Source organism: Acanthopagrus latus, chromosome 7 (genome assembly GCF_904848185.1).
Source record: "Acanthopagrus latus isolate v.2019 chromosome 7, fAcaLat1.1, whole genome shotgun sequence".
Classification (NCBI taxonomy): Eukaryota; Metazoa; Chordata; class Actinopteri; order Spariformes; family Sparidae; genus Acanthopagrus; species Acanthopagrus latus.
Window position 1 is genome coordinate 6,387,291 of NC_051045.1, and position 21,612 is coordinate 6,408,902.

Genomic DNA, 21,612 nt, shown 5'->3' on the forward strand with positions numbered 1-21,612 from the left:
AATCTATCTGAAATCCTTGTGCAGCCCTGCTGTTCAGTAAAAATAGATATATAACATATCTGAGTCAAGCCCTCCAGGTTAATTCTCATGGCCTCAGTTTTAAAGGTATATCCCCCCCATTTTATCAATTATATACTTCCTTAAAACATTAATGATGCCATATTCTGGACTACGTAGAATAGTAATGTAGCGTGGATGTAATTAGACAGTCTTCCTCCTCCTTCTGCGTCTTCTCTCATTTTAATGCTCACTAGGTACCTAATGGAGCCGTCACTGAGCATTTTCGGTCTCCCTAAAAAGACCTCTTAAAGAGGGACGGCTGCGTATTCCCAGGAGTTTAGGCCCATTTGTGCGCTCGTGCAGGGGGAATGATGAGAGAACGGGACGTATTTCTGCTCTGTTTCCATCACACAGTCATCATGGTGTTGCCCCCTTCTGCCAGTTGACGCATGACAGCATGCGAGCAGGCCAGAGAGAAGTCACCGTTCACATTGTGAAGCTCAGCACCGATGGCTGATCAGTCGATGATGTTCTGTCATGTCTGTAGTTTGAAGCTCAGCCTCTGAATAGTTTGTGAGATTATTCCGCTCTCCTTTGCTAATCCTTACCCCCGTGGTTTACTCACTCGTGTTACGCTACAACAAGCATCTTTAGGGTCTCTACGTAACAGAGTTAAAAATAGCAGCGCTTCAAGAAACATATTATTTAACAGGGAGGCTCCAGTATTTCCTTTTATTCTGCTGCCAGACTTCAGCGTCTTTTATCAAGAGTAAATCATGAGAATAAAGGGTAGGTTCACATTTTATTAGACATAAATACATAAATGTACATTCAAAGTGTTATTGATTGATGTAACTGCCATACAGGCCTCAGTAAGATTCAAAGAAGCAACATTACTACTACAAATGAGCCAAGAAAAAGATTAACTTCATGATGAAAGAACAGAAGTTTTCTAAGGTTCCCACTTGATTTTGTCTCCAATCACAAACACTGACAGAGCTTTAAGAAGGGATTTCTTTGTTGGCTGTATGGACAGCAGGAGCAATTACTGCGAGCAATACTGCTGTCGATGTACACAAAGGGATGCCAGTGTGGTTTTAAGACAGACTTGAAAATGTGTGAACTTCAAATGCCAAGAGACGTGATGATAGTCTCCTCTTTTCCTGTTGCTCTTAATAATCACAGAACGAAAGGGGAAGTTTTGTCAGAATTGTGAGGATCTTTCTCCTTATAATCTACAGTCCACGACCTCTGCACATCCAGAGTTTGTTCTCTGTCTCACAGTCTCTTTCTCTCTCGTCGTCTCGCTTCAGGATGACAGTTCGGTGAGCAGCGAGGAGATGAACAGTGCTGAACCCACGTGGGTCGCAACTGAGCAGCCCCCAGTGCCTGAGCCCAGTCCACCAAACGGAGACAGAGTCAGCAACTCAACAGCCAACGTTAAAGAGGAGGATGGTATGAAGTGTTTTTGTTTGTTTGTGGTCATTATTTGTAGTTGTGTTTACATCTGGATTTTGATGGTAAACTCACTGCATAGGGACTGTACAGATTGGTATTATGCAGGAAACAGCTTGCCTTGTTCTTAGTGGACTAATCCAAATAAATCCACTCTTACAGGGGGTGGGACACCACCGCAGCCCCAATCCATTGTGCACCCCTCTCTCTCAGGGTACAGGGCTTAGAGAAGTAGGACAAAGGCCAACAATAACCTTCACAGATTAGGAACCATTATAGAAAATACTGTAAATGGGGCAAAATCACTGGAAATAATAATTACTGTTCCAATGAATGTAGGTGTGTGCATATAGAAACCATAAAGTGGACTGAAAGGCAGTAATGTGCACCAACCAGGAAGTGAAGGCTCCCTTCCCCCATCCTCATCCCTCTTCACTGTTCAATTCCTGTGATTCCCCCTGAACACTAACTTTTATGTATCTTGACAGTTGACCCCAATACTCTCTTCCTTTACAGTTTCAGAAAGCACAACATTGAGGCCTGGAGTCCCATCCCGCTGTAGAAACACACCCAAGATAGAAAAAATAGTCACTACTGTAGCAAACTAACTCACAGTCATGCTAAATGATGACAAATATTCACGCAGCTGATCTCTGAATCTGCATCTTCATCCCTTCTGCTAGATGACGACTCCTCAGAGAGCGGCAGTGCCAATGGGCTGCCGGCCCTGACCTCCCCGGAGGTACTGGCTGTGGGTGGGAACCCCCCAGATGGTGGGGCCCCATACGGGGAGGTGACAGAGAATGGGTTGAGCGCTCCCCTGGACTTCAGCACCACCTCGCCCTCGTCCTCCTCAGAGGATCAGCAGCCGGTCAATCTGAGCGACAGACTGCTGCCGGCGGGGAACACGACTCCGAACTCTTACCCTGCAGACCCCAACAGGAAGTACCCAGTCAAAACCGAGTACTCTAACAAGGTAAGACTCTTTGACCAAGAAACCAAAACCGCTCTTTTTTCCGCTTAATCTACAAAAAAAATTTTTTCTGTGTTTGTATAGTCCCCTCCTTACAGCTCAGGAAGCTATGACTCTGTGAAAACTGAACTGAGCATGAGCGCAGAGGACTTGACCTCTGGTCGGGCACAGATAATTGACGACGACGATGACGATCATGACGACCACGATGACAGTGACAAAATCAATGACGCTGAGGGTATGGACCCTGAAAGACTCAAAGCCTTCAATGTAAGTCCCCTGTCTAACTGTTGCAGATTAATTAATTAGAATAATTACATTCATATAGTTAGGAGACAGTAAAGTGCTGCTCTCATCTGTGGCGCTCCAGTGCTGATGGATAGCAGCCAGCTCTGTTAAATTATAAGTATGTTATGAATATGTAGATATTCTATTAAAGATGAGAACAATTCCCAGATCCAATATCGTATAGTTCCCTGTATTCAGTATTTGTTCTGTGAAAAACACTTTATGTGCATTTCTGAATCTAATAGAAACACAGAGAGTTGCAGAGTTGTAAAAATGAAAACATGAGTGAATAAGCCGACACCTGAAATATTGTCCTGAATATGAGAAATGATTCAATTTCCACTGCTCCTGTTTTCATCACCTCCCCCTCCCTCGTTATCCCCTCCTCTTCTTCTAACGCTCCCCCATCCCCTGCCTTCCCTTTCCTCTCTTTTGTTTTCGACTCTCTCACACCCCTCTCCCTCCACCCTCCACCCTCTACCCCCACTCCATTTTTCTGCTCTACATCCCCTCTCTCCCCTCCCCCTCCCCCTGTCAGATGTTTGTGCGTCTGTTCGTGGATGAGAATCTGGACCGCATGGTGCCCATCTCCAAACAGCCCAAGGAGAAGATCCAGGCCATCATCGAGTCCTGTAGCCGCCAATTCCCAGAGTTCCAGGAGCGCTCACGCAAACGCATCCGCACCTACCTCAAATCCTGTCGCCGCATGAAAAAAGGCGGTTTCGAGGTACAAAGCGCCTCCAGTTAAAATGATGTCTGTGTAAATCCAACATACAGTCATTAAATGCATTGTTTCACATTCATAATTGGCAATAAAATTCATTAAACCGTCTTCCCAGATCCGACCAACACCTCCTCACCTCACCTCTGCCATGGCTGAGAACATCCTCGCTGCTGCCTGTGACAACGAAACCCGAAATGCTGCCAAAAGGATGCGGCTCGACGTGTACCCAGCGACGGTAAAAGCCTTGGCAGTTTGTGTTTGTGAATTTGCCCAGCAGGGATGTGCTAGGATGGATACGCATCATTAATGCCCAACTGCACAACATAAACGACAATGTTCTGACAAACTGAAAATCTCCCACAGGATGAACCCGCCTCCGTTGACAAGCCCGTCTCGAGGGATCCCGCCTCTGTGGCTCCGACAGCATTCTCCATCTCCACTGCAGCTTTTGCCCAAGACCAGCTCTACACCAACGGAGGCCTCAACTACAGCCTGCGAGGATACGGGACAGTCGGCAGCAACCAGCAGAACTCTGCAGCTGCACAAACCAATGGTGAGGAGCTTGTGGCTTTAGAGAGATGTGTAGCAGGAAGAAATACATACTGAAAACGCTGCTCATGTTATTTAAATGTTCAGTATGTAAAAACTAGCCCCCTGTTGAGGGTCACTCCAAAAATGCAGGGGTGCAGTATCACCACAGTAACAGCTAACTGCTGCTCATTGTTGCTGTTATTAGCTAGTTAGCTTAGTTAGCTGTGCAGCCAGCAGTACGAAGTGGGAGCTGGGAGTGGTAATACCAGACAGAACAGGCCAAGGCTAACAGGAAAGCATGCCGACTTCAGTGAATATCTCTGCAACACAGCTCATATGCATCTCTGAGATTATACTGCAATTATACTGTTATTTCTGCTGATTATGCTGGTTAATCTTTTTAACATGTACATAAACAGTCAAAGTTTCCAGAAGTTAAATCCAGCTGACTTTAGCAATCTCTTAACTTTTCATTTTAATTCATGATCAAAATGTCGTCTTTAGTTTTGTCAGATACACACCTGCGAAACTACTCACATTTCAGTCAGCCTCAGTTGTACCTAATGCTTTGTGCTAATTAGCTAAAATTAGCATACTGACATGCTGAATGACATTGGTGGAGATGGTGAGTGTTAGCTGCCCAGCTTTGGATACGGCCGGATGCGAGGCAGACAATCTGTTTTGAGGATTATTTTCGAGCTTTCAGGACATTTCTTAAAATCAGTGTGCAGGAATCTCCTTTTCTCCGGGAGCTCCAGTTTGATGCATCTCTGAAATACAAGATGGGAACAGGCATTTTCATTCCTGATTGGTATGTTGTCAGAATACCTTTAGTCATAATTACATAGCTGACATATAGACATAAAAGGACTTCTCACGGTTAGAATGTTTCTGTGATGCTTCTCCTGTATTGTGCCCTTTTCTAAAAGTAGAAATAGACACCAGTTTCTCCCTGTGGTATTACTGTTGTTGTCGTAAAGACACTGTTATCAATGGCTACCTACTGTCCAAAGCGGAAAACAACCTTAAGAATCCCTATTTGATCTAGACCTCAGTGCAAAGGCAGAGCAAAAACACCTAACTGTAGTAATAATTAGGCAGGTTTTGTAACTTGCTGATCTAGTGGGAAGTTGTTCTTTGAACCATCTCAAATCCTGGTGATGAGAGGAAACGCATATCAACATGGGAACCGGTTTTGATGATGATTTGCCTGATGCTCTCCGTGGAGTGAATGCCTGTCTGCTCACTCTTGTTTCCCCATTCTTTCTGCAGGTCCCACAGATCTGAGTATGAAGTCAGTCGGCCCAAACTCCACCTCCAGCTCCAACAGTCACGGTCAGGGCGGTGGGGGCGGTGGAGCTTCGGCTCAGCTCAGCCCTCCGGAGGTCACGGCGGTGAGGCAGCTCATCGCGGGATACCGGGAGTCTGCCGCCTTCCTTCTCCGCTCAGCAGACGAGCTGGAAAACCTGATCCTGCAACAGAACTGAGACCCGTCCTGTCGCTCTCTGTCGGTCTCACACATCCGGGCAGACTTGCATACAAAGACACAAACGTACACGAGTGATACTGCAGTGCACAGTGGGTCCTGTAGGTATGGTACCTTTGCTTATTCCCACATGTTTCTGTATTCGGACAGGCCAGAACATATCACAGGCTGAAAAACGTTTATTTATGCATTTGGTTCACTTTGACCTTAGTGCCCTGTTATCTGTAGCCATTCACCCCATTCAGCTCATTTTACCACTTCAACCTCCATCCGTCTCAGGAAGCGATGATCTATGTGAAAAAATGACCTGCACTGGTACACAGGGGAGTACCTAAAGTGTTAGCTGTGTCTATAACGCCACATTGGCCCATTTGTGCAGATGTTTGGACAAATTTGTGGGTAAATATCAGTGATTTAGTGTCAGTAACTTTTTTTCTATCTTAACACAGATGTAAAATATGCTGTACAGTGGCATGATTTGATCGGGTCGTCTCCCTAAATTCTCTTCTGCGTCTTCTCGCTTTTCTGAACGTCCATAGATGAATCGCTGCTAAATCCACTGACCTGTTAACCTCAACAGCTACTGAAGGACGTGGTGACTCGCAAAAAATAAAGGAAAAACATAAACGTAGAGAAAGACAAATAAAAATAGGACAGTGTTTGACAGTTTTCACCTGTAAATTTTGACCAACAGATCTGTCATAAAAAAAAAATATACCTCGATCCTGCTCTGTTGGAGTTGTTTCCAGATTCAAGAGACAAAGACTCATTACCCAACGTGACTTCATTTTCAGTTATTTTATCAAGAATATTTCTATCACAGGCGATTTGTCATTAAACAGGAAGGAGGCTTTTACGAAGCATGGGTATGCAAATTGAGGTCACAGACACCTGTCAGGGAAATAAGGAGATTAATATATTGTTTAGACTCTTGGTTTTTATAACCTGGAAGAGTGGAAAAAGGTGCAATATAGAAGATAATCAGTAATGATGAGTTTACTGAGATGAATCTGTCAGAAGCGTTTAAAGGCATAAAAGAGGGGAGTACTTTACCACAATCTTCTCCTGCTGTAACTGTAAAAAGAAAAAAAAAAATAAGAAAAGATATCCCATGCAGCATTGTAGCCGATTTCAATGTTGTTGTTTGTCGTGAATACTGATCGTTATCGCTCACCTCATAACTGAGGCACTTTCTTGTATTGGGATCAGTCATCCATCGTGAGAAAAGGAAATGGTACCTGGCAGAAAAATGAGACTTAATGTTGCACGTCTTTTTTTTTTTTACTTTAAGGTGATTTTGTGAAGGAATTGTTCTGTGAGTGTTTTTTTTAAGTTGAAGAGGGCACAACGAGCTCACATGCACCTGTTTAGGCTTTACCGGATGCAGTGAGTGTGTGTGTGTGTGTGTGTGTGAGTGTGTGTGGGTTGCTCAGACAAAACAAACTCCGTCCGTCCGTCCGTCCGTGTCGTCCCTTCTGACCTCAGCGGCGTCGAAACCCTCTCTCCTTCATCTCCACTCACCGTCGGAAAACACACTGTTTGAAAAGAAGCAAGAGACAATCCTTGAAAAAGATGTAATCACATCACAGTTTACTCTCCCAGCTTTCTGCTATGGTGTGTGTGTGTGTGTGTGTGTGTGTGTGTGTGTGTGTGTGTGTGTGTGGTTCTGAGGGCACACCAGAGTACTCAAAGCAGATCTAGAGCACAGTCTCACAACAGACACTTTTAATGGTGAGTCACTCGGCACAAAAACAGTTGTGTAAGTGTGTGTATGTGTTGTCTTTTTTTTTTTTTTTTTTTTTAAATGTTGTTGACGTAAGTGTTATTGTATTTCTTATTTTCTGTTTGTGTATAAGTGGAGTGACCCAGTTTGTAAAACATCAATCTGTGAAGATTTAATTCAGTCGGCTGAAAACATTCCAAACAAGGACAATGACTCTTCAAGCAGCCGAACGCGGCTCGCACCTTATTGATTTGTCAAAGTTTAGAGAGATATATTTCTGTATTTTTCACAAATCTATCAGTTATTTATCACAAATCACCACCACAGGGCGGTTTAGAGTTGGATTCACATACTAAGAGACCATTTTACATTTTATTACCATGTCATGATTGGGCTGCGTTACATTTAAACTATCTATTGCAAGTTTGGAAGCACTTTATAGCTCAGGATTAAGGTAACGTAACACAGTGATTTGAGTGTGTCTTTACCTCATTTGGAATATCGGCATCAGTTCGAACACATTGAGAACTGATTGTAACAGAGGACAGTCTGACGCGACTCTTGCAGAAGCAGCGGTCGGTCTGCTTTATTGATGACTATAAAGAGAAAAAAAAAGCTGACAGCTACTTGTTGAAAGCTTATCGGAGCTCGGTTTGAACTCATCAGTCGGAATAGTCTCGCGTCAGGAGTGTTTCAAAAAGGAGGCGTTACCGTGAAGTAACAGGAGCCAGGACTGATCTGTTTCATGAAGCTGGTTTGGAGCTAATTTGAGCGGTCGCAACGACAAACAAAACAGTAAGGAGACCACAATATTACAGCGAAACATTAGAACGTCGTTAAAATAAACAACCTCAAAGAGCAGTTTGCTGCATGTCGCACATCAGACGGGGCTCAGACTCTGGCAGAAGCGTCCTGCATGAATGAAATTAAAGCAACATTATGTAGTAATTCCCAATATCTGTAATTTGGCAACAACATAAGCCAGCTAATATCACTTTATATTCAGCTCAGCTCAGCTCTGCGTCTGGCTTCCGCTCCCGTCCGGTTTTTCTACTCTTATTTTCCTCCTTCAACGTCTTGTTCAGTCTCTTCACCTCAGGCGTGATGTTTGTTGAGCCCAGTTTCCTGCATGAAAAGCTCCTCTGATGGTGATGTAAACACCGACACTCCCCGGCCGTGCTCCGAGCAGCTTTATTCTAGCCGTAGCTACAGTACGCAGCAGTTACGTGCTGCTTTCTGGAAACTGCATAAATCGCAGAGAGTTGAGGCAGACGGGGAAAACAGAAAATATTTTGTCCATGAAATATGATCCATTTTCACCAGAATCAGTGATGGTTGACAATCAAGAAGGTGGGAAACACAAACAAAGGGAGGAAATGAAAAGCAAAATGTGACACATGAGGACAGAGTTTCAAAATAAAACAGGAAATGTCAAAACCAAGGACTTGAACCATGACTGCTCTAAATAAACACAAGAGGAAAAGCATACTCTGAAAGGAAAAGTTGACCAAAGTCAGTATCTACTCAGCCTCGTGCAGATGCAAAGTCAAAGTTGCAGCGTACCAATTTTCATTGGAAGACTAGTTAAAACCTCCTTAATGAAACAGACGTCCCCCGCCTCACTGAAAGAAGCCTGCTTTGCTTCATGAAACGCTCCCGCGGGCTCAGACAGACGTAATCGTAGATGTACGCGGGACGTGAGTCCTCGCACGTGTCTTCCTCGTCTCCTCCAAACTGCTCATGTGTTACTGTAGCCATAGCAGATCCTCGACACTTCACGTCTAACTCAGTGATGTCACATTGATCTCATTCTCGCCACCGAAAACATTTAGCTTGCAGATGATGAACTGTCTTAAGTCTACGCTGAGCAACGTTTTAGCTGTGTGCTGGAGTTACTGTGATCAACGACGACCAAACGTGTTGTCATGTTGTTGTTTTTGTTTTTGTTTTTTTTGTTGTTTTTTTTTTTCTAATAATGCCCAATGGAGTTTTCTCTTTGTATTGACTGGACAATGTAATCTATTGGTGTTGATTAAAAATGCCCTGGTAGCTTGTGGATTGCTAAAGTGGTCAGATAAATGTACTGTATAGCTGTACAAAGAGTGATAAAAGATGTTTTAAACCTTTTCTTTTTTTTCTGTGGGTACAGCACTGTTAAGAAAAAAAAATCAAAGTGGTTTTAGCCCTTGCCTGTTTTAACTTATCATTTGGTGGTGGTCTGTATTACTTCTATTGTTATTTATATTATTTCAATTGTTGCCTCTCCTGCACTGATAAGAGACTGTAGCTCTGTGCAGGGGGTCGTACTGTAAACCTGTGTGAAGCTTTGTATTTTCCCCTCTGGTTTTTGGACTCAGTGAAAGTGTGATGTTTACATGTACAGTTTTTCAGAATACTTTTGCGTTTTATTCAGGCTATGTTTCGTTCTCTCCTCACCTGAACCCCCTGGAATCTGTGTACATTTTGCCCAGATATTTTCCCTTTTTTTTTTTTTTTTTAGATTATTATTATTATTTTTTTTCTCTCCTCTCTCTCGTCGTTTCATTGCATCAAGTGCAAGATGTGACCTCTTTGACTACTCGGTCACATGGTCAGAGTGCGCCGTGACAACTTGTTGTGGTCGGCTCGGTGTTGTGGTGGCTTCCAGCATTTTTAAAAAAGGTAATCTTAAGTAAAGGAAAAAAAAAAAAAGGGAGCTTCACAACTGTTCAAAGTGGACCAGCGAAGATTTATCAAGGATCAAGACGACTTTAATCAGCTGTTTTAGAATACTATTGTGGCCTAACTGGAGATTGGTGGGGTGGAGGTACATTTATTATACTACATTAAGTGCTCAGAATCTTTTAACATCCCGGCTTTATCGTCAGGGAAAAACTCCTTGTCCTTAACCCGACTGGTACCCTGAAAGGTACACTTTGACCTGTTGTAATATCTCCTCGGTGACATAAAAGCCATTCCCCTCTCCTGGCCTTTAAAGGGGAACCCATAAACCTCAGGAAATACTGAATCTCCGAGTTTAGTTTTTATCCACTGATTTCTTCTGAAATGAGATTGAATTCTCTAACGAAAAACCATTAACATTTATATGAGATGTCTATTGTTTTGTACATTTATCATTGTGATTTAAAAGTGGAGCTTTTTTCCAGTACCTGTGACTTAATATTTTGATTTTTTTGGAGTGTTTATAGGTATGGATATTTATTATTATATGTGAAACTACAAAAAGACTTAAAAGAAAAGGTTGAACCTGTTTCATTTGTATGTTTCATGCAAAACTGTCCAGGTGAGATTCTCTCTGCCTCTTACATATCACTAACGAGGGAGCTGTGTTTGTTTGGAAATAGCGCTTTTTCAGTGTTGCATCAACGCTATGAAAAAAATAAAAATAACAAAACAACAACAAAAAAAAAAACACCAGTGGTTTACCAACAGCAGAGTTTCAAGGCTCTCCTCTTCTCCTGAGATGTCAGTAATTGAATAAAATAGTGCGATGAGCTATCTAACTCAGACCTCCCGTGTGGTTTCCTTTTCTGTTTTTTTTTTTGTTTTTTTTTTGTTGCTTTCATTTCTGCATCAAACAGACACACAGGTGGTTCAACATGAATTATTTTAGAGAGTGAAGTTGTTTATTTACCACAAGAGGGCAGCAGAGTTAAAGGAAGGTGCTTGTGGTGCTGAGGTGGCTGCAGCACACACTAAAACAAAATACCTTCATGTTGTATAGATGATGCACTTCCCTGCTCTAAATACAAAGGGAAACTGTGTATTTAACAGGGATAAAGAAATCGATGTATTACATAAGTCAAATGTACAAGAAGGCCCAGATAATGGAGATTTTGTCAATGACGGCGTCTCGCAAAATTTATAAAGTCTCTCTGAACTCAACAGCTCATCAAACTGAGTGAGTTTATAAAGGAGTCTGGGGAATATTTCTGCAGTTGTTGGCTGTAATTGCCATTTCTGCTTCGACCTATAGTCTGCAGTAGTGCAAAATGTTCAAATCAATACAAAAAACATGAACTCCATTTACAAAGATGTTTTATAGACTGACCTCTCAGCAGCTCCAACTGTGACGATCATCTGTGTCCAGTGAAAAATAGTGAAGGTAAAGATGATACAGAGATCACAGAGACACTTCAGACGGACAGAAAACAACATCAGTCCTCCATGTTTGAATAATAAAGACCGTTAATTATATAAAGAGTTGGAGGCATTTGTGAAACTGTGAAAACAACAAATTCAGTTACAGTGATTCCAAATTATTCACAAGAGCTGGACTAAAGCTTGTTTGTTAATTGAGTCAGTACATGCAGTGCTTTGCTGATGTATACTGGGATCACCATCTTAGTTTTACAGGCAATTATATTTTTAATTAACACAAAGAACAGCTGTGGCTGCAGCACGGGTCATTAATTTAGCAGGCTTTTAGTCATAAACCAAACCATTCTGACCTCACGGTGGAGCCAGAGGAGAACATGAGGATCACTGAAGTTTGGCTGTTATAATTCAGGACTCTAATGTCTGAATCCATTTTCCAGCCAGTTGTTGTTGAGACATTTCACCCAAAACCATGAATGTCGACCTGACGGTGGGCAGAAGTCAGAGGGATTCACAGAAAGCATGAATGTTTAAAACTTCACTGAAGTTGACCCACTTTTATCTTATTTAAATATGTCCCGTGTTTATTATCAGGCTGGTGTTTGCTTCTTTAAGGAGGCATTTTCATTAATTAGGTTAACACAAACCATGATACTCAGATTGAACCGGCGCCTCTGATGCCCCCCCCCAAATATTTTTAGTCCGGCCGTCTTGTCTCTCGTGGCCTAAATTGAATTGGTTCTTGATTTCAGACTGGAAGTGGAGCAGTGATGACGTCAAGTATTTTGGTGGTGGCTGATGTTGGTCTGGGAACTTTTACAGCTGGCTTCAAAACCCGACTCGTGTGAAAGTGGACGCTGTGTTCTGAAATGTTGGACCAAGGTCAGCATTTACAGTTAGTGAAAACACAACAACAACAATGTCACCTCATTTTTTTAAAAAAAGGTTTATAGTTAAAATGCTCAAAGCAAAATGAAAATACAGATTATTTTCATTTCTATTTACAGACTGTAAACACAAATTCCTGCTCTGAAAATGTAACTTAAGTAAAAATATGGATAGTTATCTAAATGCACTGTTAAATTATTGTTACTGATGTCTTACTGTTTATGCATTTTAGCAGTAGTCTAAATGAAGATTATGCTATTTTATACTATAGTTTGATGTAATGGTGGGTTGTATTTTATAACATCATGATAAAAAGTATTGAGAGACATTTATAGATACTTTACTTGAGTTAACAAGTTATACTACAATGTGTAAATACTCAACTACAATTAAAAGTCCTGCAATCAAAATGTTACAGAAGTAATTTATGCAAAATGTACTTTATTGATCCCCCCGGGGAGAAACTCAAAGGAAACACAGCAGTACAGAGAGGAAGAAAGTAGCAAAGAATAAAATAACAATTTGCATAAAAATATCATGAAAAATATTAGAATAAAAATAAGCACAATATATACAGTACTGTACTTGTGTGGACATGTGCATTATATGATAAATGGGAAATAAGTGTGACGTGCAATGTGCAGCGTTCTGAGATACTAAAGAACAACAGAACAAAAAACCAATCAGTCTTAAAGTGAGAGTGACGTGTGTGGTCGGGTCCCTCATCAGTGGGGACATGATCAAATCTTTAATAAACTCCATCTTTGAGTGATCAGGAAGTCATGGCGGCACTTAAACCAGAACTTCATTTACATTCTTTTGAAAGTTTGTCGTTATTTTTCCAGGAATTTCTAAGAGTCCCAGACTTGCTCCACACAGGAAACACAAATAAACAACCGTGGGCTGTGGAGACAGAAGCCAGTCACGGCGGGACAGTGTGCAGCACTCGTGTGTTGACATTGAACGTCCCTCAGCGACACGTGGACTCCGGGGGGGGGTTCACGTTCTCTGCTCATGCTGCTGATCAAATAAAGATCTAAAACTGGATGTCACCCGATCCCCCTACAGACAGTCTGAACACTCTTCACTACCTGCAAAGACAAATAACATTATACAACAACTTCTGCTAATACTGAGAATCAGATGTACCATTTCTCTCCCCTTATCTGCGCAGTTTGAACATTTTCGGAGAGTCGGGGGGGCGTTGGACTCTTTGACAGCACTGAGTCACGGACCAGACACCTTCGCCCCAGATTCCCTGTGTATCGCTCAGTCACACCATGCCAACACTCTCCATTGAATATGAGTAATGACAGCAGGTCCAGGTTTAAATAAAGACTCTGACCCAAGAGGAGAGTTCCGCTGAGCATCACAAAGACATGTGGTGCAATGTGGATTTATATCCAAATCACACATGTGGAGACAAGTCCTCCGTAAAAAACTCTCATCCAACAATTATTTTTCCATGAGGGTGGACAGCAAACAAACAAAGTGGAGTGTACTCAGTCGAGCAAACAAATAACTAAAGCTGCAACTGACGATTACTCACGAGCAGTTGAGTCATCGTTCGGTTAGAGATCCCCATTGTGTCGTTCCTTAGTGTCCTCAGACATCTTGTTTCCTCTTAACAACAGTAAACACACACATATATTCAATTCACATTCATATATGACAAAAGAACAGAATAAAAACATCACAGCAAATCTTTGGTACTTATGCTGTAAAGAAAATCAGGTGTTCTTCAAGGATGCAGACGGTTCAATACAGGTTAAAACAGCAAATAACAGTGACAGGCCAGCTAGCGTGTAATAAAAGTCCGTTGTTTAAACATGTGGATACATCTACATGTTCATACTGCAAGGAGGCCTCATCACCACAAGTTCTTTGACCAAAACAATCACTGGATTATCAAATTAGTAGCTGAACAATTCATATTCTCACCTAATCGTTTCAGCTATACAATGATTAGCCACCAGATCCCACTTAAACGCAGCCAAAACAGACTTAAAACATAGAGAACCAGACAAACTAACGGGAAGAATAACAATAAATAAACAACAGAATGCAATAAATAGCAGCCATGATTTGCACCCAAGTCATAAATCCCTTGTGAAACCAGTTTACTCATCAGTCCAACCATATATTCATCAGTCTGAAAATGAATGAAATATACAAAAGCATACGCAAACAGTTATGACTTCATTCACTGAGACGTTATCATGGACAATCCAGAATCTTCTGGCGGGACTCTGCAGGATCCTGGACGTCTACCAGAAACACAAATATGTCCTATTTGGCTCGAACACTGGGATGATCTTTCTACCAGGTCACTTTTTACTCAGGAGCAGCTGGACATGTGGACAGAGTCTCACGCACACATCGGTTATTTGAATCATCAGAAACCAGATTCTATGAAGCAGCTGCTCCGTCTATCTTGCTGTGCTGTGACGGCCTGCAGACAGAAGGACCGGAGACGCTGTTAAAGAGAAACTCGCGCCAAAATGCAACCTGGGCTTTTTTTGTGTGAATGTATATGAGTCAAACCTTCGTGTAAAAGCATCAAGAGAGCAGCAAGAGGCACTTTTAAGATTGATACTACGAGCAAAGTTTCATGTTGTGTCGAGCCTTCCTGGTGTTTTAGAAATATTGATTTTGATACTAGCGTAAAAGTGCCGCATGCACTCCCATTGAAAATGCGTTTGAGTCGAAAACAAAAATACGGTCAATCTTAAAAGTGCCTCTTTCATCGTAAATATGCCTTTACATGAAGGTTTGACTCATATACATTCATAAAAAAAAAGCCTAGGTTGCATTCTGGCGAGTGTTTCACTTTCAACTCCCTCTGTGTTTCTGTTCAAATTCACCAGGTTTTCAAACCATGCCACAAATCCCTTGTGAAACCCACCTGTTATGTTATGTTTTAAACATAATTTAGCATCATTTATTTTCATTTTTTGACCTTTGACATGTTTTAATTTGATGCCATGGGGTTCTGCGTGAGGTGGGGCAGGGTAGAGAGATCAACTGATGCACTGGTTCTCTGAATGGAACTTTCCGTGAACTCGATATGCAGCAAAGATTTTGCAACGTGCACGCTGGCAACTAAGAATAGACCAAACAAAGTCCGCTTACAGTCCAGTCCTGCTGCAAGATAATCATTCTGTTCAAACAGGGAAGTCAAACATCTCTGGTGCTGTATGTGGAGCATTCAGAGCAACAAACTAGGAAAAACAATTTGACATTTTAAGGACCGGAGACACAACTCATGTCAGGCCCCTCGCTTTAAAAACCTACCCACCATACAAAGCCGTCCTATTCCTGGCAGCATATCAGAGAGGCACTTGGGTCTATAATCGTCCTGTGATCCGTGCCAACCGCAAACACTCTCGTGTCAGTGAGGCGACGCGGGAATCTCCCATCATGCACCTTCTTTTTTTTTTTTTTCAATGTTCCAGAGGGCAGTCCAGGTTAGTGTGTGGAAAGTTTGCAGGAGGAGGTGAAGGTCAAATCCCCGGAATATGAATATGAACAACAACACAGCTGCATCGGTCAACAAAGAACTAGATGTAGAGATAAAAATGGAAAAACTTGACGAGTTAGTTTTATTTGAGATGTCAGACCTGAGGATTTGCCTCAGGAATCTGCTAGATTGATTAATGGAAAAGATTAAAAAAAATAGGGTGTTCAGTGAGAGAACCAGGCATTGAAAGGCTGAAAAACAATAGAAAGAGATTCTATGAACAACTGCAGGGAAGTAACTGCTCTAACTCGACCTCCTCCACTTGATTTCAGTACAGTTTAACCACAGGTAGTGTTAGAAAGGTTGAAATGTTACAATTTCAGAGGACTAATACTCAACATTTATTTGACTGATAGATGGCAGAGTGTCATTTTAATGGATCATTTATACAAATATTCACATACATGTATCGCAATTATACCTCCATGTAGTATGTAGGAAATGAAGTGAATAGAGAACTACAGTGTGGTGGAATGTGTAACGATCAATGAGCTACACTTACAGTGTACACAGTATTTAGGTCAACACATCAGTCAAAGGAACAGCTGACACTTAAAGGATACGTTCGCACGAATATGAAAATTCAGTTGTTATCAACTCCTCCTCATGCCAAAAGGAGGTCACGTGAAGTTCTGCAGAGTGCAGCTTCTCCTAAACTTGTTGGACTTGTTTTAAAAAAAACAAACTGAATGAAATATAAAATGGCTCCATACAGCTCATCCGCTATAATCCACGTCTCTGGAAGCCCTGAGATCCCAAACTGGTGTGAAAATATGCTATTTATACAATCAAGAAGTGTTTTTTTAAAAATACCTTTTAAAACAAGTCCCCATCTACTTCAATTGTTTCGGAGAGATCTGCTAGACTGTTTTGTTGTGAAGCTCCGGAAATGTTTTTTGCTTCGCCCTGACTTTCCATCTGCACGGAGCCGAGTGACTGAATTTTCATTTTTGCGTGAACTAGTCCTTTAAATTCTCTTTCCTGGCAACACTGGAACAGACTGGATCTTTTACAACAATGTGCCATCAACACAAATAGTTCCAACTGTAAGATCTGACAGCAGCAGGTGGACGGCTTTATTTTCATGCCATGCAGTCATTACGGAAAGATGTGAGAGGAGGTCTGCAGTGAGAGCTGGAAACTGACCCGTGATCTGCTAACATTGTCCGCTGGTTCCTAATTAAATTGTTAATTTGCTGAAACAAAAATATAAAGATAAAGTGTTGCTGTTCAGTAAAAATCATATTGAATTGTCCTGACCTTTACTTCTCCAGAAGCTGTTGGCCCACGTTGAAGCTCAGGTGAGGCATTATGTAAACAGCATTAACAACTAAATTAATCGCGGCTAATCATATCAGAGCTAAACAGATTAGGTGGGTTCTGTCAGTAGGCTGCTTGTGTTCCCTCGCAGGGTTATAAAACAGCTGCTCTGCTGCGTGGATCACCTGCGGCAAGAGACAATAGTGCTGGAGAACTGAGGTTAAATTCAAAACACAAAGCAGACAATGTCACAAATTGTTTTTCCTAACCTCAGTAGAGAACATACCTCCGCCAACACCCAACTGACTGCTTTATTTAAATCAAGCCTAATTCATTAACAAACTCTAAACTCTTGTGTCTCTCTACATTTTAAACCACCAAGAAGTGACTTACTATAATTAAGGCTCATCAAATCAAAGATTTACATTAACTTGCACTCAATTAAAGATACCAAACACCTAAATGCACCTGATTTTTTTCAGATCTATGCCTCATTCCTCTGGAAATCAACAAAGAAATAGTCCTGGACCAGTTGCTTTATCCGGATCTGCGCCGAATGTGAATGGGTTCTATTCTGGGCCGGGACTCATCCTTCATCCGAATCCCGTGGAAATCCATTCAGCAGTTTTTGTGTAATCCTGCTGACAAACCAACAAGCAAACAGACTAGAGTGGCACATAAAATGGTACTCACTCATAGATTAATGACTGATTCTTTTTATCAAGATCCAGGCAGTATTCCTCTGTAAATAAATAAATGATAAATAAGAATGCTCTATCCTGCAATGTGAAGGGGTCCATTCTGGACTGGGACCCATCCTCCATCCAAGATTCCTGGAAATCCGTTCAGTAGTTTTTCTGTAATCCTGCTGACAAGGAGGAGGTTATAAATGTGTGTTTCTTTTGGCAGTCCAGTCTCTCAGCTGAACACGTTAAAGTGTGTTTACAGGTGTTGTTGAGCACGACTGCAAAAAGTAACATAAAGTTGTTTGTGGCTGCAGACGAAGGTGCTTTTAATCTGATAAACTGCCTCTACAGACATCACTCAGTGGCTTAGTTGCATTATGGGTAATGTAGGCACTAGATGTCGCGTATATGGAAATACGTCTGCTTCTGTGGTATTGATTTCAAACATTTTGTTTTTAACTGTTCATGTTGAGTCCAGCAGTCTCATAGGAGTGCAATGCTAGACCCGTGACCTGCTGTTCAAAACCTGGTGCCTACATTACCCACAATGCAACTGGCCAATTTATCAGATTACATGCAGCTTCCTCTGGAGCCACAAAAGGCTTCATATGACTTTTTCCACATATTCAGTTGTTCTCCACAAGACCTGTTAACACACTTTTAGGTGTAGAATTGGTGGATTTGCCCTTTAAGGTTCACCTGAAGAAACACTCAGATAATGTCTCAGTTTGTTTTCCTTAATAATGATGTCAAGTTCCGTCGACTCTCTTGAGGTGTGTACAATGAACAAAACACAATAATGTTGCTGATGCAAGCTTTTTTAATTCTTATCATTTATTATTATTATTATTAACAGTGTAAAGTGACGAGAAGAAACAACTTGAAAAAACTTTTTACATCTTTTTTTGAACTTTTGGTCATAATAAAAAGATACTATACACGGGCAAATATGAAAAGCAAACTTAAAACTTCTAAAGCTAACAAACACCGTCGCCATCGCCCGCATCATCTCCAACTCCATCTCCACGAGATGGATGGCAAGCTGAGGGTGAGGGAGGTGCGAGGAGCAGGTGGGGGGCCGGAGGGGGAGGCGGAGGGGGAGGCGCTGGCAGGGAATGGAGTCTTATGAGAGAGTTGGTGGAGACTGTGATGCTTCAGACTTTCCGCTTTCACTGCTTTCGCTGACTTGTCTTTTCAAAACCATCTCCCTGGCGATGCAGGTCACCTGACCGTTGGCCACTGTGTAGGTTCCGTTCCTGCAACACAAAGGAAACATTAGTTTAAAGGGCAAGTGCGCCTGATTAACTTCACCGAGGCTGTCTTTGTATGTGCTCACTTTTGATTTTCGGATCCGTTCTGCATGCCGGGCGCGAGAGGTTTCGCTAAGAAAAATGAAGTCCACCAGTGGCCAGAATCTTGCCTGGGAAGTCCTGCGAAGAACCAGAATGGATGTTAGACAGAAACTTGATTTGGTGCGAGGACACTTCATTCTCTTAGGTTTAAAAAAATCTAAAGATAATAAATAAAACCTTATTCATACCTGGGTGATGTGGAATGACCTCCCCCACGTACTCCGCGCTGCCACAGGAGCTGTTGCTGGAGGCGGACCCGAGACGCCCTGGAATAAACATATAGACATTTCCTTTTAGTGATAATCCTGGGAGAAGTCGTCGATGATTTATGCCTTTCACTGAAATGACTACACTGTAAATGCAAGTAGGCCGACTCACTTCTGTAGTAATCATGGGTGGCGATGAGGGAGCCAGTTGATGGAATTGCTGCCATTTTCTCCGACCTTAGGTGGAAAAACCGCTCAAAAGATGGAAAATGGAAACCTGGAGGGGAGACGAGGAACAAAGGTATTATTATCCTGGTTATAATATGACAGAATGGATCCTGTTTTTCTTTTTTATTTCCTTCCATTTAAACTTATTTTATCTCCTGCATTTTGTGGATTCTGTCTCCTTGTTTTTGCTTCAGCCAATACCCCAGATTCTGCCCAGGCGTGTGGAGACACGAGGCGAGAAGACACGTCTGCATTAACAGCATAACAACATGTCACTCAGGACAGCTTTCACAGAAGCTTTTGCTGCATGTGTTTCGTGCCCTCTGTGCTACATTCCTGTCCGCAGGCCTTTCGCCGGAGAGCGATAAAGAAGCACAGGCAGCTGCTTCTTCCAAGAGTCTGGTTTCCCATGACTCAAATAACCAGAGTGTGTGGGAGAGTATATTGTCCACATTTCCAGCTGAACTCAGACGGCTTGTGCACGAGCCGGCTGCATGAACAGAGACGTGACCTGGCAGAACACGATTCAAGTTTGGTCCACGTCCAACTTTCTACTTTGCAAAGCCAGGAAATTATAGACGGGATGCCTGTAGCCGAAGCCCTCATTGGTAAAAATAAACTGAACCTTTTACAGAATGTGTCTTCAGTGTGTTAAATATCAGAAATTATGCAAAAACAATTACGCTGTTGGTCCTCTTGGCTAAGTAGAAGATGTTTATCAGCCTGGAGCCTTGGAACCAGCTGAAGGCTGTAAAGCTTAACTCCAGGTGAGCAGCAGATGGCTTTGGGGATTTTAAGGAGCAGACAAATAGGCTACAGTCTTGATAAACAAGGCCGCAGACACATGGAAACACCACTTGTACAGTACAGTGGCAGATTTGCATGTTGAGAACAAGTTTAACAAGTTTTTTTTTTTTTTTTTAAAAGGAACACTGTCTTGTGTTCACTATAAACAGAGAAGCAAACTTAATAAAAATATGACATGACGCTGCAATTTATATTTGGCGGACCATGCCACCTTTACAGCTTCAATATGTATATTCAGTTATGAAAAAAATAAACTTGTCACATGATTTTTTTTTTCACTTTATAAATATTGTGAGTTTGAATTTCTTCTCCAAAACTAAACAGTGCCCCTTCAAGAAGATGGAATATGATCATTTTGACCTTTCTTTCATTTTATTTAATCACCCAAACTGATAAATCAATTATAAAGATAATTGGCGAGTACTTTAATAGTTAGAGGTTATTAGAGCCCGACTGATGAATCTGCTCCTAGATGAGTTTAAGAATTGTCTTGATCCAAAGAAGGGAAACGTAAGATAAAGAAACAAACCTTCCCACTGTGTTGCTGTTATCTATGTTCAGTTAGAGATTAATATAAATCTTCTCCAAACCTGCATAGGGTCCCTTTAAATGACACCTGTGACTGCAACAGGTGACCCAACAAACTTTTTTTTTTTCAAAACAATAAAAATTATTTCGACCTACCTTTGGAGACTAGGATGCGGTTGTAAGGCTCGGATGGCTTGAAGTAGAAGAGGTCCTAGTTGTTACAATGGCCCATTTGTGGCTGAAGTGTCTGTTCTGACCCGGTCGGTCAACTGCGCTGCTGTCACTGTCCTTGCTCAGAGAGGACGACCGCTCTTTATAGGGCGTCTGCCCCCGGCGCGTGCAGCTGCTGCTGCCCGCACGGGGCGGGGCCTGTGGCGGCTCGAGGGGACAGAACGTGCAGCTGGAAACTCAGTGACACCTGAGAGGCTTTGAGGAGGCTTTAGGTAACCCGCCGAGGGACGCACTCCTCACACTCCTCACACACCTCAGCTCCAGGCAGATAACAGGAGATAGCGGATCAGTTTTAGGGGCTGTGAACGTTATCGTGTTGTTATTCTTTCAGGCGCGCGCAACGGTGACGTCAGGTGACGTTAATTAGGTTGGAGGTCAATCCGCGAATTAGTCACCTCATGTGTTAGCGAAGGAGGATCGTGATTTCAATTCAAACTTCGGCAAGGATGATGCTTCCCCTGCTTGAAAAATGTTCACGATGATCGGCGTTTCAGCCTTCCCTGGTGGTCTAGTGGTTAGGATTCGGCGCTCTCACCGCCGCGGCCCGGGTTCGATTCCCGGTCAGGGAACGACTTGTTTTCTTGTTTGACGTTGTTGCTTGATTAAGAGTGGCGTCAGGTCTACAGAG

The 21,612-nt window shown here is 42.2% G+C and overlaps 2 protein-coding genes and 1 non-coding gene across 6 annotated transcripts in view; 2 read left to right on the top strand and 1 right to left on the bottom strand.

Annotated features, from left to right (window-relative positions):
* The window catches only part of nol4la (nucleolar protein 4-like a), a 29,038-nt gene extending 18,349 nt beyond the window's left edge, over positions 1-10,689 (top strand). For all 4 annotated transcript variants that reach the window (XM_037105517.1, XM_037105518.1, XM_037105520.1 and 1 more), the window contains exons 5-11: positions 1,314-1,455; positions 2,139-2,431; positions 2,513-2,698; positions 3,255-3,443; positions 3,556-3,675; positions 3,804-3,993; positions 5,244-10,689. In XM_037105517.1, the coding sequence (XP_036961412.1) occupies positions 1,314-1,455; positions 2,139-2,431; positions 2,513-2,698; positions 3,255-3,443; positions 3,556-3,675; positions 3,804-3,993; positions 5,244-5,458 (1,335 nt within the window). In that variant the 3' untranslated portion in view covers positions 5,459-10,689. The remainder of the gene's footprint in view (positions 1-1,313; positions 1,456-2,138; positions 2,432-2,512; positions 2,699-3,254; positions 3,444-3,555; positions 3,676-3,803; positions 3,994-5,243) is intronic.
* Positions 10,690-18,432: 7,743 nt separating this feature from the next.
* Positions 18,433-21,188, bottom strand: LOC119023589 (pancreatic progenitor cell differentiation and proliferation factor B-like). Its single transcript, XM_037105651.1, has 5 exons — positions 20,910-21,188; positions 19,363-19,467; positions 19,173-19,250; positions 18,969-19,062; positions 18,433-18,888 (listed from the first exon to the last, which is right to left on the bottom strand). The coding sequence occupies exons 2-5, from the start codon at positions 19,415-19,417 to the stop codon at positions 18,756-18,758; spliced, it is 360 nt and encodes a 119-aa protein (XP_036961546.1). The 5' UTR covers positions 19,418-19,467; positions 20,910-21,188; the 3' UTR covers positions 18,433-18,755.
* A 293-nt stretch (positions 21,189-21,481) lies between these two features.
* On the top strand, positions 21,482-21,553 carry trnae-cuc. Its single transcript has one exon. It is a non-coding gene; the product is annotated as a tRNA-Glu (tRNA).
* Positions 21,554-21,612: the final 59 nt, after the last annotated feature.

Bases quoted from the DNA above. Each gene is read 5' to 3' on its own strand.
- LOC119023589 (XM_037105651.1), bottom strand. From the start codon at position 19,417: ATGGCAGCAATTCCATCAACTGGCTCCCTCATCGCCACCCATGATTAC. The intron at 19,251-19,362 runs GTGAGTCGGCCT...TGTTTATTCCAG, and splicing joins CACCCATGATTACTACAGAA to GGCGTCTCGGGTCCGCCTCC. The intron at 19,063-19,172 runs GTATGAATAAGG...GGTTCTTCGCAG, and splicing joins GGTCATTCCACATCACCCAG to GACTTCCCAGGCAAGATTCT.